Below are 13,024 nucleotides of genomic sequence, written 5' to 3'. Positions count from 1 at the left end.
TAGTCAGTGCTGAGCGTGCAGTATGTGATAGCATCTAACATGGACCATACTAAGAATAGTAATCAGTGTCTTATTTATATATACCAGCATACTACACCCGTAGTAAGAGTACTAAGTGAATGTGTTACACTGCCCAGTGCCACTAATATAGTGTTCAGTTCTGGTAACTAAAGTCTTCCTTTGCAGGAATTGCCCTTGTAAATTCCCATGAAGCTGGAGCTGGTGTCAGCTAGTGTTAGAGGGAGAATTTGATGTGCTGTCTTTTGTCTGTCCTGCTTTTTAGTCTCACCTGGATTCTCTCTTGCCTCCTGGAAACTTGCAATTGAATCCCCAAAGCAAAATGTGTAGGACAAGTTGGACCTCAAAAGATGGCTTAGTTTTCCGTATCTGCAAGTTAATGTGGGGTGTGTTTCTCTATGACTGGCTTGATGTAATCCAGCAGGAACCAGGCACTGAGTAAGAAACTGAGAGAAACTGCTGTACCGCATTGAGCAGAGCACTTCTGCAATGGAGTTTTAAAGTTTGTCCAGCAGAAAAAAAGGGATGTAGTCCTTCTCTAACAGCCGAGGACAAAGATTGGGGTGATAGTTAAAGTTTTAAAGTCTGATAGTCATGTTTCCCATCTTGTTCATGGGAGGCTTTCAGAAAAAGAAAACCCAGTAAATGGACTCAGGTTTTTAATACTAGACAATTTTAAGGGAGCTCTTACCTGGCTTATCAATAAAAGTAGGTGGGACTGCTCTGCATTTTCCACATGGCTCAGGGCTCTTCTCTGAGCTGTGATGCCAGGTCTGCCTTACGTGTACGTTCACACTTTTGGGTCCTCTCAGCTGAAAGCCTACAAAGAACTTATTGATTCTGGTGTGACTCTGTACATGAGTTCTTGCCTCCATAGGAGCATTGTGAACAATTTCCTACATCCCTGAAAGATGCTGCTGACCTGGCAAGAGTTGTAGGATATGCATGAAGGAGATGTCTTAGGATGCTCTTGAGTTTTGAATGTCTCTGTGACAGCTGGCTGTGGATGCTAATGAGCAATGTTATTCAGTGCTTTCTGATGAGAGCAGGACTCTAACTCCTGTCTTTTATGGTTGTACAATCTTAGATCTAAGTTACAAGGGATAGAAGTTGCAGGTAAGCACGTGGCAGAGCTGTAAGAAAGGACATCTCCTCATTAAGGGTGCATCCTTGCTGTGGGATCTCCCTCCACAAGCCTCCCTTCCTTCTGTTGCACAGTATTTCTTGCTGCATCCTCACTGCTCCTCTTGTCTCTGTGTTTTGTTCTTGTTCTCCCTCCTTTCCTTCTTGTTCTGTGCTTAGTGGTCTTCTCCAGACACTTCATTCACTCAGATGTTTCTCATCTTGCTTTTTCCCATCCTGATCTTAGAAAGTTTCCACAAAATGTCATTAGCTGTTAGATGCCTCGTTAAGCAGAGAACTGGGTGTCTATTGCAGTCCAGGGATGCCCTCTCCCATTACACCTTGGCCTGAGACAAGTACTGCAGTTTGGATTGGTGCAGTTGCCCTGGACTGTGTTCTCAGATCCAGCTTTCCTTCTGTGTATAGAACATGTTTTCTGCTGCAGATGAAAACTTGTTTGCAGAAAGCTGGAGAACTTGGTCTTTTCTTTTCCCCCTCATGTTTGCTACTAAGTGTTGAAATTGTGTTTTCTATTTTCTTTCATTCTCTAATTAGTTTTGGATGTTTGGATGAGATTTGTGTCTCCACTATTCCAGTCTGGGGTCTGAGGAAAAAATATATATATATTTATTTCCTAGTTGATTTTTTTTTTATGGGGGGGGGGGGGGGGGGGGGGCGGTTGATTTTTTTAATTCCTCCACTATTCACCCCCTCCATTAATTTCCAATTAATATCTTTTCCTTCTGCTCCTGTGGTTGTCTGGTGCTTTCCCAGACAAAGGCAAGCTGACATGGTTGTCTGTGGCCTTAAATGCCATCCCTGGGATACAGAGTAAATGAGTTAACCTTGCTGAGAGACTGGCATTCTTTCCAATGGCAGTGATGGCAGCAGAGGAGCTGAACAGACTGCAGACAGTGCTGACCAGGGCACGTTCTGCGTACCATAAGGAGAAGATATTGGCTTTTCAGTGAAAACTGTTGCGTATAAACGATATCCTTTCATGTTGTGGTAAAATTACTTATGATGCTAATTGAAACAGGCAGTGGGCTGGATTCTCCTCTTGGTACTGATATAATTAGTTTGATGTAGATATGTGTGTGTATGGTGAGAACTGGGTCTGATCTTTTCCTGTAAAGCTGAACGATCAGATTTCTGCCTCTTTATTTTTGTCCTCCTCCCTTCACCCCACTTTTATTTAATGTTGCCAATTCAGGATTAGGTTTTTTTTAGTATATAAATGCCATGTGTGGTGCTGCGTGTCTGTTGGGTGCAGAGTGACTGCTGCTCGTGCTTGAAAGAAATGACTGCTTTGTTGGGCACGTAACTTAGAGGGTTTCTTACATGTTTGCACTTACGTTTTTCTGGTATGTTTAAAGTATTCCTAGATGAAGTTATGAAGAAGTATGGCAGTTTAGTTCCGCTCTGTGAAAAAGATGTCATGGGAAGATTAAAAGAAGACTTTAATGAAGATTTCTCCCATAGGTGTGTAGCAGTATCACATTCTGGACTTTATAGAGGACGCGTTGCTCACATTGCTACCGTGTGCTCCATGTCTGACACCTAAAGCAGTAGAATTTCTTTTGATGTGACCTTGACTTTGACTTACGTTTTTCTGCCTCTTCGATCTTGTTTTAGAAAACCTTTTATCACCAGGGAAATCATGAAGTATCGGGAAAAACATCCGAAATCCTCCACTTGCAATTTCCAGGTCTTCTATAATAAGCACATGCTGGATATGGATGATTTAGCTACACTGGATGGCCAGAACTGGCTGAATGACCAGGTCAGAGACGCTTGGTGTGTGCGTGGTTCCTTCCCCTTCTTAGCTCTCTTTATGTCGGGGTATCTATCAGCTGCTCACCTTCTGCTGCATTATAGATAGCCTGCCTGTAGTGGAAAAGCACAAGAATGTGGTGAGTGGCTTTTACAAAGGCAGGTGGAATAGTAGTGGTTACAAGTGGAAGAGAGGAGGAGTCCCAGCTGAGCTGCTTCCTTTTGAAGGAGTGATGTTTCTCTGTTTTGAGAAAATAGCAACTACCCGTGTATGTTTGAGTGTCTCCTCACGAGCTCAATGCCAGAAAAGCAGAATACAAGAGCAGCAGAGTGAAGCAGCAGGCCGTGGCCCCCAGCCAAAAACCAGGAAGGCTGCAGAGCCAAGGGCATGCACTGGTACACTTAAATTGAATTAAACTGCATTTCAGATTGGGGCAGGCTTCAAGCAGTCAGTTACACAGCCTCTCTCAGGGCAGGCCACTATTAGTTCCAGAGCTTGTCCTTCAGACTACAGCAAAACGTTTCTGTAATTGCTTAGCTCCTTGTTGCTGCTGTAAGTGTGAAAGATTGTGGGTTTTGGGGAACTTGTGGATTTGGGCTTTATAAAATTATTCTGTACTAATTCAAATATTTGCTGACTCTTACAGATAATTAACATGTATGGTGAACTCATCATGGATGCAGTCCCTGAAAAGGTGGGAGTCTTTGTTTTTGTACAAGTGTACGTAATGAGAGATTGAGAAGGGTGAAGCACTGAATATTTCAGCTTTAAGGTTTTGCTCAATGATGTTCTACGTGGTTCGGTTACAGTTTGTTGCTTCTGTTGCTCAAATTTTCCTCCTTCCCTGCACTAAAATATGATTCTCAGTGCTGTTATTTGTTTCAAGAATCTGTTGCATGAGCTCTGCAGGTGGTTTCTGTCCTAGCCTGATTTACTGACCTACCTGTGGAAACTGGCTGCCCTATTTTCTCCCATCCCACAATCCTTTCTCTCCCGGAGGTTTCTGTTCCCATCCTGTCTGCTTCTAAACAGCTTCCTCCATGTCCTTGTTCACCAGTCCAGTATTTTAGCTGAATTTTCTACTGGAGTTGGATTCCTGCTGAGATGGCAGACCATGAATGGCAGCATCTGAACTGTGCTCACGTGCTGCTTGTGCTCACTCACCCCGCAGCTGCTCAGAGAGCTTCAGCTGTGTGCCTGCTGAGTGGGAATGGACGTAGCAGCGACTGCAGCACTCAGCTTTGTGCACCCTCAGCAGAGTGTTTGCCTCTTCCCAATTGCAACGTGGCACTTAGAAAACTAAAAACAAAACAAAAAAGAAAATCAAGACAAAATTTCCAGCAGTGGCAATTATAAAAAGCCATCTGTCTACTGGTAGAGCTGAACAACTTCAGGTGAGACCACAAAGGAAGAACCAAACAAAGCCATTTTTAGATGAGCTCTGCAGAACCTCACTCTTAAAATCTTCAGGCTCGGAAGAAAGAGCTTTGTTGCTTTGATTGGTGGCGATGGTGATTCTTCATTAGTATTCTCTGTACTTCCTGAGCATGTGCTAGGGCTGTGGTGCTGGAGATTGTATCTGTTTGCTTGTGTCTGCTTTTTCTTCATAGTGCATAATTGAAATCCTCATGGGAGATTTTGTGCTGGTACCTCAGAATGTGGTTTTGAAGTCTGCAGGCATAGCTAATGGCTGTTAGCCTGCGTTTTCAGATGCTGCATTTTCTAACTTTAAGTAATAACTCGAGCCATCTACCACCTCTACACTAGCAGAATTATTAAAAACAGACGTTGCAGGTTTGCACCGGTATTATTCCATTCCTGTAATTGCAAGAAGCAAAGCATGGGGGATAATAGTGTTAACCTGGAGCTAAATAATTGTTTTTAACATAAGTCTGCATTTTTTCCCCCCATAAATGCAGGTTTTCAGTTACTCAGAAAACAGATGTGGTATAACTTAGCAATGCTTTTAAATAGCAGAATATTGTTTCTGTCTGAAGTCCGGAGCTGGTCGTAGTAGTTGAATACAAATGACTCTCATTGGACTGTATCTCGTAACTGTTTTGATGAAATTTATTTTGATTCTTTTTTTGTGTTTCTGAGCTTCCAGCAACCAAAGTTACTCCCTTTTGTCTCACCCCCACTATGTTAATCCAGTGATCTCTTCCTTAATCCCTTTAAAGAACAGCACAAACCTTATCCTGGTGTTTTTCTCCCAGGCCCATCCCCACCAAAAATCTAACCATGATATGCCTGGAGATACCAGAGGGTAAATACAAATGCAGCAATGACTCGCATCATATATTATGTGGAAAGAGGGCTTGATTCTTGTTGTTTGCTAAAGAACAGTGATAGTTTAGGCTTGGCAAAGTCTCTGTCCCTTCTGGGGTTCTGTTACAAAAACCTGCATTAAATAATGCCTCATTATGAATTGTTCTGTATAAATTATCCTGGAGGCAGAGGAATGACTGTGCATGAGGATTTCTGTGCTCACTTCTCTCTCTCTCTCTCTCTTTTAGGTTCATTTCTTTAACAGCTTTTTTCATAGACAGCTTGTAACCAAAGGATATAATGGGGTAAAGCGGTGGACTAAAAAGGTACTTTATAACTCTGTGTTGTCAGTGCTGTGGTTCTTCGGGGTTGGGTCGAGTCACTAATTTGAAACTGGGTCCAGCCAGTTGTCTGCAATGGCCAAGTTTGCAAAGGAGCTGTGCAAAGTGAGCTGTGGTTAGCAAGAGCAGTTGTGTGTTGCTATTCAGGTTACCTTGCTTGTGTTGTGAAATAGTGCTTTGAGTGGCTTCATCAGCGGTGGCGGGTTATCTCTGGGTATGTTTGTGCAAGCTCTTAATTTAGCTGCAAGAAACGTCTCTTACTGCTCATGGCTGTGCCAGGTACACTGATCTGTGGGAGAGCAGACTTAGTACTGCTGCTTTCTTTTATCTCAAACCGGGATTGTTTGATGAAATCAAACTGCTGCTCCAGTGGAACATGTGCCAGTGCTGGCGAGCAGAAATTAAGAGTTCGGCAGTTAATAAGCCACACTGTTGTTTTCATGACAAGGACAGAATTCACCTTGCTTTCCAGAACCTGCACCACATCATGGGCTCTGATATTTCCTGGGGTAGCAAGTGCAAAGAACAGCACTCTGTTTTCAGTGAGCATTTGTCCTTTTTAATGTGGTAGATGAGGCAAGACTAATCAAAGGCCACGCTTGGATGTATGATCATTCTGCAGGAGCTCTTAAATAGCGCACATCTGTGAAATGCAAGAGATGAGCTCATTATCCGAATATAAAACCTATTCATATAATTTATTAAAATCTCTTTAAAGAGACCCAGAATATCGGTGCTTGCTATTACAGGATTTTTAAGAAGTTTTCTCTTGCAGTCCAAGTTTTGCAAAAGCTCAGAAAGGGAAGGTAGGTCCTGAAAGTGCAACCTGTGTTTGTGTTGCAGCTGGGGAGGGAACAGATTTTCACTTTGATTTCTGAAGAATCTCAAAAACAAGAATGAGAGTTAGTTTCCATTTGGAGGATTGATGCGGACTGCTTCATTCTGCAATAAGCAATTGAGAGCAGCTTGTTTCTACTTTTTAAACACACCGTAGCATTGTGCCCAGTGTTCTAGATGTGCTGTTCAGGATGCTTGTGGCTGAAGCCCAGAGGATGTGCTGCTCAGCCCTGTCCTGCTCTTGTCAGCCCCTTGGCTCTGCACTGTCGTGCTGCCATGAATCCAGGTCCCCACCATCTTTGCTGTACATCAGCTCTTAATTACAGACTCTTCCAGCTTGTGGCTGCCTTTTCCCACTCTTCTCCACCAGGTCTGCACACCTGCAGCAATCCCACAGTGAGGGCCACGTTAGGGCCCTCGGGTTCACCAGGCGCTGCTGCTGCTGTGCATTGCAGGAGGGGCAGTTCATTTATCTTACTCCAGCTCTCCTTTGTGGGCTGGCCCTGCTGCTGGCTGACATCTCCCTGCTTCTCTGTGAAAATGATGGATCGCCGCGTGCCGAGTGTGCTGTAATCCACTTGGGGAGCGGTTCCTGCAGGAGGGAGGAGGGATCGGAGATGCTCGTGACAGTCAGAATGGTGTTGTGAGCGAGGAGGGGCTGATAGCTGCTGTGAGTGCTCAGACCCTTCCGTGCCTTCTGCTTCCCACTGCTATTCAAAAAAAACACTTTTCCTTCTGACAAACGACCTGCCTTGTACCTGCAGTGCAGCAATTATGGACTGTTCAAATTGCACAGTGCTTTTTTTTCTTCTTTTTTTTTAAAAGAAAAAAGCAGTATAGAAATCTTTGCACAGGATGAGTTCATTTAGTTCAGCATTCTATTTCTTCTTATTTTCTGGACTGAACCACGCAAACCCCAGCAATTAGACAACCTTTTGGAGAGGAGTGAAGATCATGAAAGGCCTGGCTTGACTCGCTTCCAAAAGCGTAAGGCTCATCTGCCACACAGGCACCGGCCTGTTGCATCTCATCGACTTGTTCTGTACTTGGAGACTTTCTCTCCCGTCTGCCTGCCTGTGGCCACAGTGCATCTGCTGCAGCACAAAGCTCAAGGAAGGAAGCGTGCATCTGCATTGCATTCCCCCTTCCCTGCTGGCTGGAGCACCGTGCAGCCCGGCTGCCTTCCCATCTTACAGCAGGGGGAGTCGGGCTCCATTGCCTGCTGGCTCTGGGGGCTTTGCCACAGTTGCTCTGTGCATCAGCTGCCTGTGACGTGGACCGGGTGGAAGTCAGCGGTGGTCATGTTGCAGGAATAGCATTCCTGAAGGGTCGTAATGAACTCACACTGAGTCTCAGTTGTATTCCCATCGTTACTTGGAAGAAGACCCACTTGGGTACAGGTGCTGAAGCACAGTGTGGGCAGGCTTTTGCCACAAAGGCTGGGGTGACTAACTGCGGTGCTGTGTGATGCTCCTTAGCTGCTGTCAGTGCTGTAGGTGTACTTTTGTGCCTGCTTGTAAGCTGTGTGTGAAAGGCACCTGAGGAATGCGTTGGAAGAGTGGGAGGTGGAAAAGACCACTTCAATGAGGGGTTGTTGGAGGGGACGCTGGGATACGATTAGTCTTACGCTTTTCTGTGTATTGTTCCTCTAATCCTCTAATGATTATTGTTCTTGCCAGGTGGACTTGTTCAGAAAGACTCTCTTATTGATCCCTATTCACCTGGAAGTCCACTGGTCCCTCATTACTGTGAACATCCCCAACCGAATCATTTCGTTTTATGATTCCCAAGGCATTCATTTTAAGTTTTGTGTAGAGGTAAGAGTGACAGCTGTCTGCAAAGCTTGAACTGGTTCTTTAAGCAAATTACCCCTCTTCCTGTCCATCCTTAAGCTTTAAAAAGCAGCATGTCTGCTGTTGACCTGGAGGGTCCCAGAGTGAACCCACACCAGGAAGCTGAGGTCAGTTTGCACGTTCCTTGAATGGCCTGGGTGTGCCTCAGTGCACCCCTTCTTGCTCTGCCTTGTCACTCCCACAAAGAGCGGGGGCTGAGAGCCACAGCCGTAGGTAAGGAGATAGTCTGAGAGAGATTGACAGCAACTCTTTAAACTGCTACAGGATGTGGCTTTAGGAGTTGACAAATTGCAGTGCTTTGGGGGGAGGTTGCCAAGGTGAGAGAACAGGGCTGAAGGTGCCATAGTGCTTCCCAGTGGGGTTTATTTGTTACTGTGATATTAGTAGTGTGTTGCTTTTTTCCTCTGCACGAGAATGGAGTGAGCACCTCTGACTGTAAACCAGCTACCTTCTGAAATCATTACCTCAACACTGGAGGGAAAATATCAGTCCTGCTTGTGAAGAACAGTCAAGAAGTTTTTGCTGGGACTGGCAAATTGCAGTGACCTCTTACAAAAGCTAATTTTGTCAACTTAATTGCTTGTTTGATGTAGCAGTCCTCTACTTTAAACTGTGTGTAGCTGTTGGCTTACAGCAGAGATGTAATTATTGTACCCGGGAGGGTTCCCGGCCAGCACTTCTGAATGAAGATAGTGGCTTCCTTCTGGCATTTGCTGAAGGTGAAGCCAGTGTTTGTTCTGGGAGCGAGAGACCTCATGCTCTCTGGCTCCTGAACCTGCTGCGTAAACTAGAGGTTCCTCTGCAGCCCCACAGTCTCTCCTGCAGCTTCCCATCCCTCTTAATTGTCTCGTGTATGTAAGACATTTCTATTTTTGCCCTCTCTTGGGGGTAGGAGGCCAGTGCTCAAAACTCTCCTGTGGTCTACCCATTAAGTTGAATGTTAGTGTGCTGAAGTGTGTTTAAATTGTGCTATAAACCACCAGCCTGTTTACAGAGAAGTAGGATTTACTTAACCCAAGACCAGAGGCTCATTTATCTTGCTTCTTTCTCTTGTGTTGGACTATTTTTTCCTGTATGTCACTAAAACGCTCCCTGGAGCTTTGTTGATTAGCTGCAGTACTCAAAGTGTTTTTCATTGGAATTCAAGCAGGAAAAGGCTATCATCCTGAATACCAAGGTGGCAGCTGAGTGAGAGCCCACGTGCTGAAGCTGTGGTGCATGTCCATATGGCTGAGAGCACTCTGATGTTGTGTACAAGTGCCACAGTGTGCAGTGGGGCTGTGGGGCATTGGAGCCTCCCTTGATGGACTAAAATGAGCCTGGGTGGTATAGAAGGCTTTGGTCTCTACCTCTAGGTCTGAGCCCAACTTCTAATACTTAATGCTTACCTGGAAGTTGTCCTCATTGTCAAAAAGCTGTCGACAAAGATGTCAGTGTCTCTCTCTTGTTCCTTCTCTGGGGAATAATATTGTTGTTTTCTCACCTTTCCTTTATAAAGAACATTCAAAAGTATTTGCTGACTGAAGCAAAAGAGAAGAATCGCCCCGAGTTCCTTCAGGGTTGGCAGACTGCTGTGACAAAGGTAAATGGCAGCCTTCTGAGTCCTGCAGGATGACTTTTTGGTGGATTTTAGGAGATTGCTTCTATACCTATATATTTTTTATAAGTAGAGAACTGTTTCATGCTGACTATGAGGAAAGTGGTAGTGCTACAGGTGGTTACACATGGGAATTAAAGCTCTGTCATTCACCCACCTCCCTCCAGGTCTTTAATACTTTCTGCATGTAATTTGGTGACCTGAACCTGATCTCTGGTCAATTAAATATCCAAGCAGCACAAGCTGTATCCGATGCCCAGGTTTGCACAAGGTCATGAACAGAGTGAGCTGGAGACTCTGCTTTCTAACTTCTCCCAAAAGGACTCTTCAGGAGGAAACAGATGAGTGCTGCTGCTGCTGCCTGTATTTTGTATTTGCAATGGATAGGCAGCTTGAGTCTCTGGGGCTGTTTGTAGCACATTACATTTGATCACAAGTAAACAAAGTCTGGCAGCAATAAAAGGCAATGACTTGTCTGTAGTGTAAATGAAGGAATAGGAGATTTGCGTAGCCATCCCAAAATTGCTCCAAAGATGGGGAAAAAAAAACAAACAAAAACCAGGTCATGGCACTCCAGACACTCCCAACAACTCCCTCCTTGCACAGGATTATTTTTAGGTGATGCTACAATGGAAGAATGATTCCCTTCTATGCTTATGCACACCCTGTGCAGTCAGGGTTCATCTTCCTATATTCTGTTAGGTAGGGGATTTGGGAGATGAGAAAATAATAATTTTTCCCCCTTTAGCTCCGTGTATCAAAGATCGTGTATGGAGGAGTAACAAAGGTTGAAAGTCACCATTTGAGGCTTCTTCATTCAGTGCATTGATTCAGTGACTGACCACGTGCCACCTTTTGTGTTCCTTCAGAATCTTTGGTGTGGCTGGGGGAGAAAAGCCACTGCTTGTTACTGAGAATAATCTTCCTCTAGACCAGAGTGGCTTTGCTGATTTTGAGTTTGAGTTTGGTGCTGTGTAAACTTGATGGTGCTGCACAAACATTTATTTTAACTAACTGAGGAGCTGTTCTGCCTATATCACTAAATAAACTTGAAAGAAAGAATTTGTAATTTGTTTTCAGGCCAATAGTATATATTTTTCTGAATGTAAGGTGCTATTCTAGCTAGGTGTTGGGTGTCACCTTGCAAAACTGGGTTGGGAGTACGAGATTACAACTGCAGTTACTGTTGCTGCAGAGCAGCTGTCTCTGGGAACAAGATACGTGGTAGTTGTGTGGTATCTGCTTTTGGACTTGAAGCAGGACTTAGAGAATGAAGGAATGGGTAAAGATCTCATGTGCCTCTTCTTGTTTGTTTTCCTTCTAGTGCATTCCACAACAGAAAAATGACAGTGACTGTGGGGTTTTTGTGCTCCAGGTAAGAGCTTTCTACAAACAGTCGGTGGCTTATGTGGGCCGTGTTGCGAATGTCCTGTTTCAATTGAGCCTTTTCCTTTTCTTCAGTACTGCAAGTGCCTCGCCTTAGACCAGCCTTTTCAGTTCTCCCAGGAAGATATGCCCCGAGTGAGAAAAAGGATTTACAAGGAGCTGTGTGAACGCCAGCTAATAGACTAATAAAATGCAGCCAACCTAATTTCTCTGGCATTTCTGACAAGTTGCAGCTGGTGTTTGTTTACTTGAATTTCTGAAAACTTCCCGTGAATTTTGAGCAATTCTCAGCTGAGTGGTGTGGCCACTGTTGTTACCTCAATTTTCTGACAAGCTCTGTAACTGGCAGAATATAACAAGAGTTGCCGTAAAATATTCCTAATGTTGGTTTGGTTCTCTTTTGTTCTTTCCTGTATTTAATATTTATTATCTCAGCATGCATATAGGCAAAGCATGCAACAAAAACCATAAAGCTGTAGATTTGGTGCACCTTTGAGATGTAGCTAGAAATGACAAATACAGGTGAATTTGTCTGGAAACAAAAAGATGCATGATATGTTTTCTGATGCAACAATGCTTTGAATGTATCAAAAAACCCCACACAACTCAATGCCATAAAAAGAACAGCTAGAACCTGTTTGATTACTCTCTTGTCCTCGGTGTGGCTGAATAGTACAGAATGGCCACTTCTTGGGGTGGCTAAACTCATTTACGGAGTTCATTTGCAAAGTCCCCTTTTTTATATAGCTGAAGTTGCTAATTGAGTTTGTTCTGTTAACACTTACCTGGCTGTCATTGGTCAGCCCGTCCCTGTAGATAAAAAGCAGCCTTTGCACAGAAAGGAGGTTTCACTGTTTGTCTGTGTAATAAAAAGCTCGAAGATGTGCAGTCAGTCAGATTGATGGCGTGTTCCTCCACCCTGCAATGTCTCCATGGTGTGCGTATTAAGGAGGAGAATTGTAAACCTGGCCCTGAAGAGTCGCGGTTCAGATACTAAGATAAAATCCTTGGCTGTAACTGTTCAAATCTCAGATGGCTTTGAGTCATTTTTCCACAATATGAAATGTACCATTTCTGCATCTCTCTCTTCAGCTCTGTCTTTAAATGAATTCCCTTCTAGCTTGTTGTCTTTAACCTCCCATTGGCTTTTGCCTTCATTCAAATATAAATTAATTCGTTCCTGATGCATCTGCTATTTGATTGTCTCCAAGCATCCCTAGTTTTGTTTGCGTTCAGCAGCACTGATGGGACTGGTTGGGAATAATGGCACTTGTGGTGGGTGCTGTACAAACACACAAAGAAATCATGGTTTTGCTCTGGAAGGGCAGTAGGCTGCAAATCCAGCACTCAATTTTGCAGTATTGTTGCACTGAGCAGGGATAAGCTAAGAGGTAGATCTTGAGACTTTGGTTTTTCTGCCTTGATCTCTAAACTGTGATGTGTTTTTTGATGAAGGAAGCCAGTTTTGTTTGAAGAGACTGCTTGTACGGGACTGCTACAGCAGCAAAAGTCTTTGCTGTGTTTTTCTGCCAGTTAAGGGAGTGAGCCCAGAGGAAAACTGTTCTCGATACTATGCATCATCTGTTGCACAGCTTTGCTTTGACTCTGTGTCTGTCCATAGCCCTGACTTGTGACAGAAGAAAACCACTCTGACTTTGCTGTCTTGCAAATTAACTCAGGCTCGAGCCGAGCCAGGTGCAAATCCCTCCTGGATTATCAGAGGGAGCTGGGAGAAAAGAGGGAATGCCGAGTGCAGTCAGGCTATAGGAGATGGAAGCGTGCACATGCTGAGCTGTGCTAGAGGAGGAGGTTCAGCAGTAGCCTGGTG

At 44.2% G+C, this 13,024-nt stretch overlaps 1 protein-coding gene across 11 annotated transcripts in view; it reads left to right on the top strand.

Moving 5' to 3' along the window:
• The window catches only part of SENP5 (SUMO specific peptidase 5), a 129,669-nt gene extending 117,289 nt beyond the window's left edge, over positions 1–12,380 (top strand). For 8 of the 11 annotated variants that reach the window (XM_085513184.1, XM_085513185.1, XM_085513186.1 and 5 more), the window contains 8 exons: positions 2,517–2,622; positions 2,776–2,923; positions 3,561–3,608; positions 5,431–5,508; positions 8,040–8,177; positions 9,712–9,795; positions 11,135–11,185; positions 11,272–12,380. In XM_085513184.1, the coding sequence (XP_085369310.1) occupies positions 2,517–2,622; positions 2,776–2,923; positions 3,561–3,608; positions 5,431–5,508; positions 8,040–8,177; positions 9,712–9,795; positions 11,135–11,185; positions 11,272–11,382 (764 nt within the window). In that variant the 3' untranslated portion in view covers positions 11,383–12,380. The remainder of the gene's footprint in view (positions 1–2,516; positions 2,623–2,775; positions 2,924–3,560; positions 3,609–5,430; positions 5,509–8,039; positions 8,178–9,711; positions 9,796–11,134; positions 11,186–11,271) is intronic. The other 3 variants (XR_014933281.1, XM_085513190.1, XM_085513188.1) reach the window with 1 other exon arrangement.
• Positions 12,381–13,024: the final 644 nt, after the last annotated feature.

This window comes from Coturnix japonica, chromosome 12 (assembly GCF_054131305.1).
Source record: "Coturnix japonica strain WE chromosome 12, WE-NBRP24, whole genome shotgun sequence".
Taxonomy (NCBI): Eukaryota; Metazoa; Chordata; class Aves; order Galliformes; family Phasianidae; genus Coturnix; species Coturnix japonica.
Note: the sequence above shows the minus strand (reverse complement) of the source record. Positions and strands in the feature narration are given on the sequence as shown.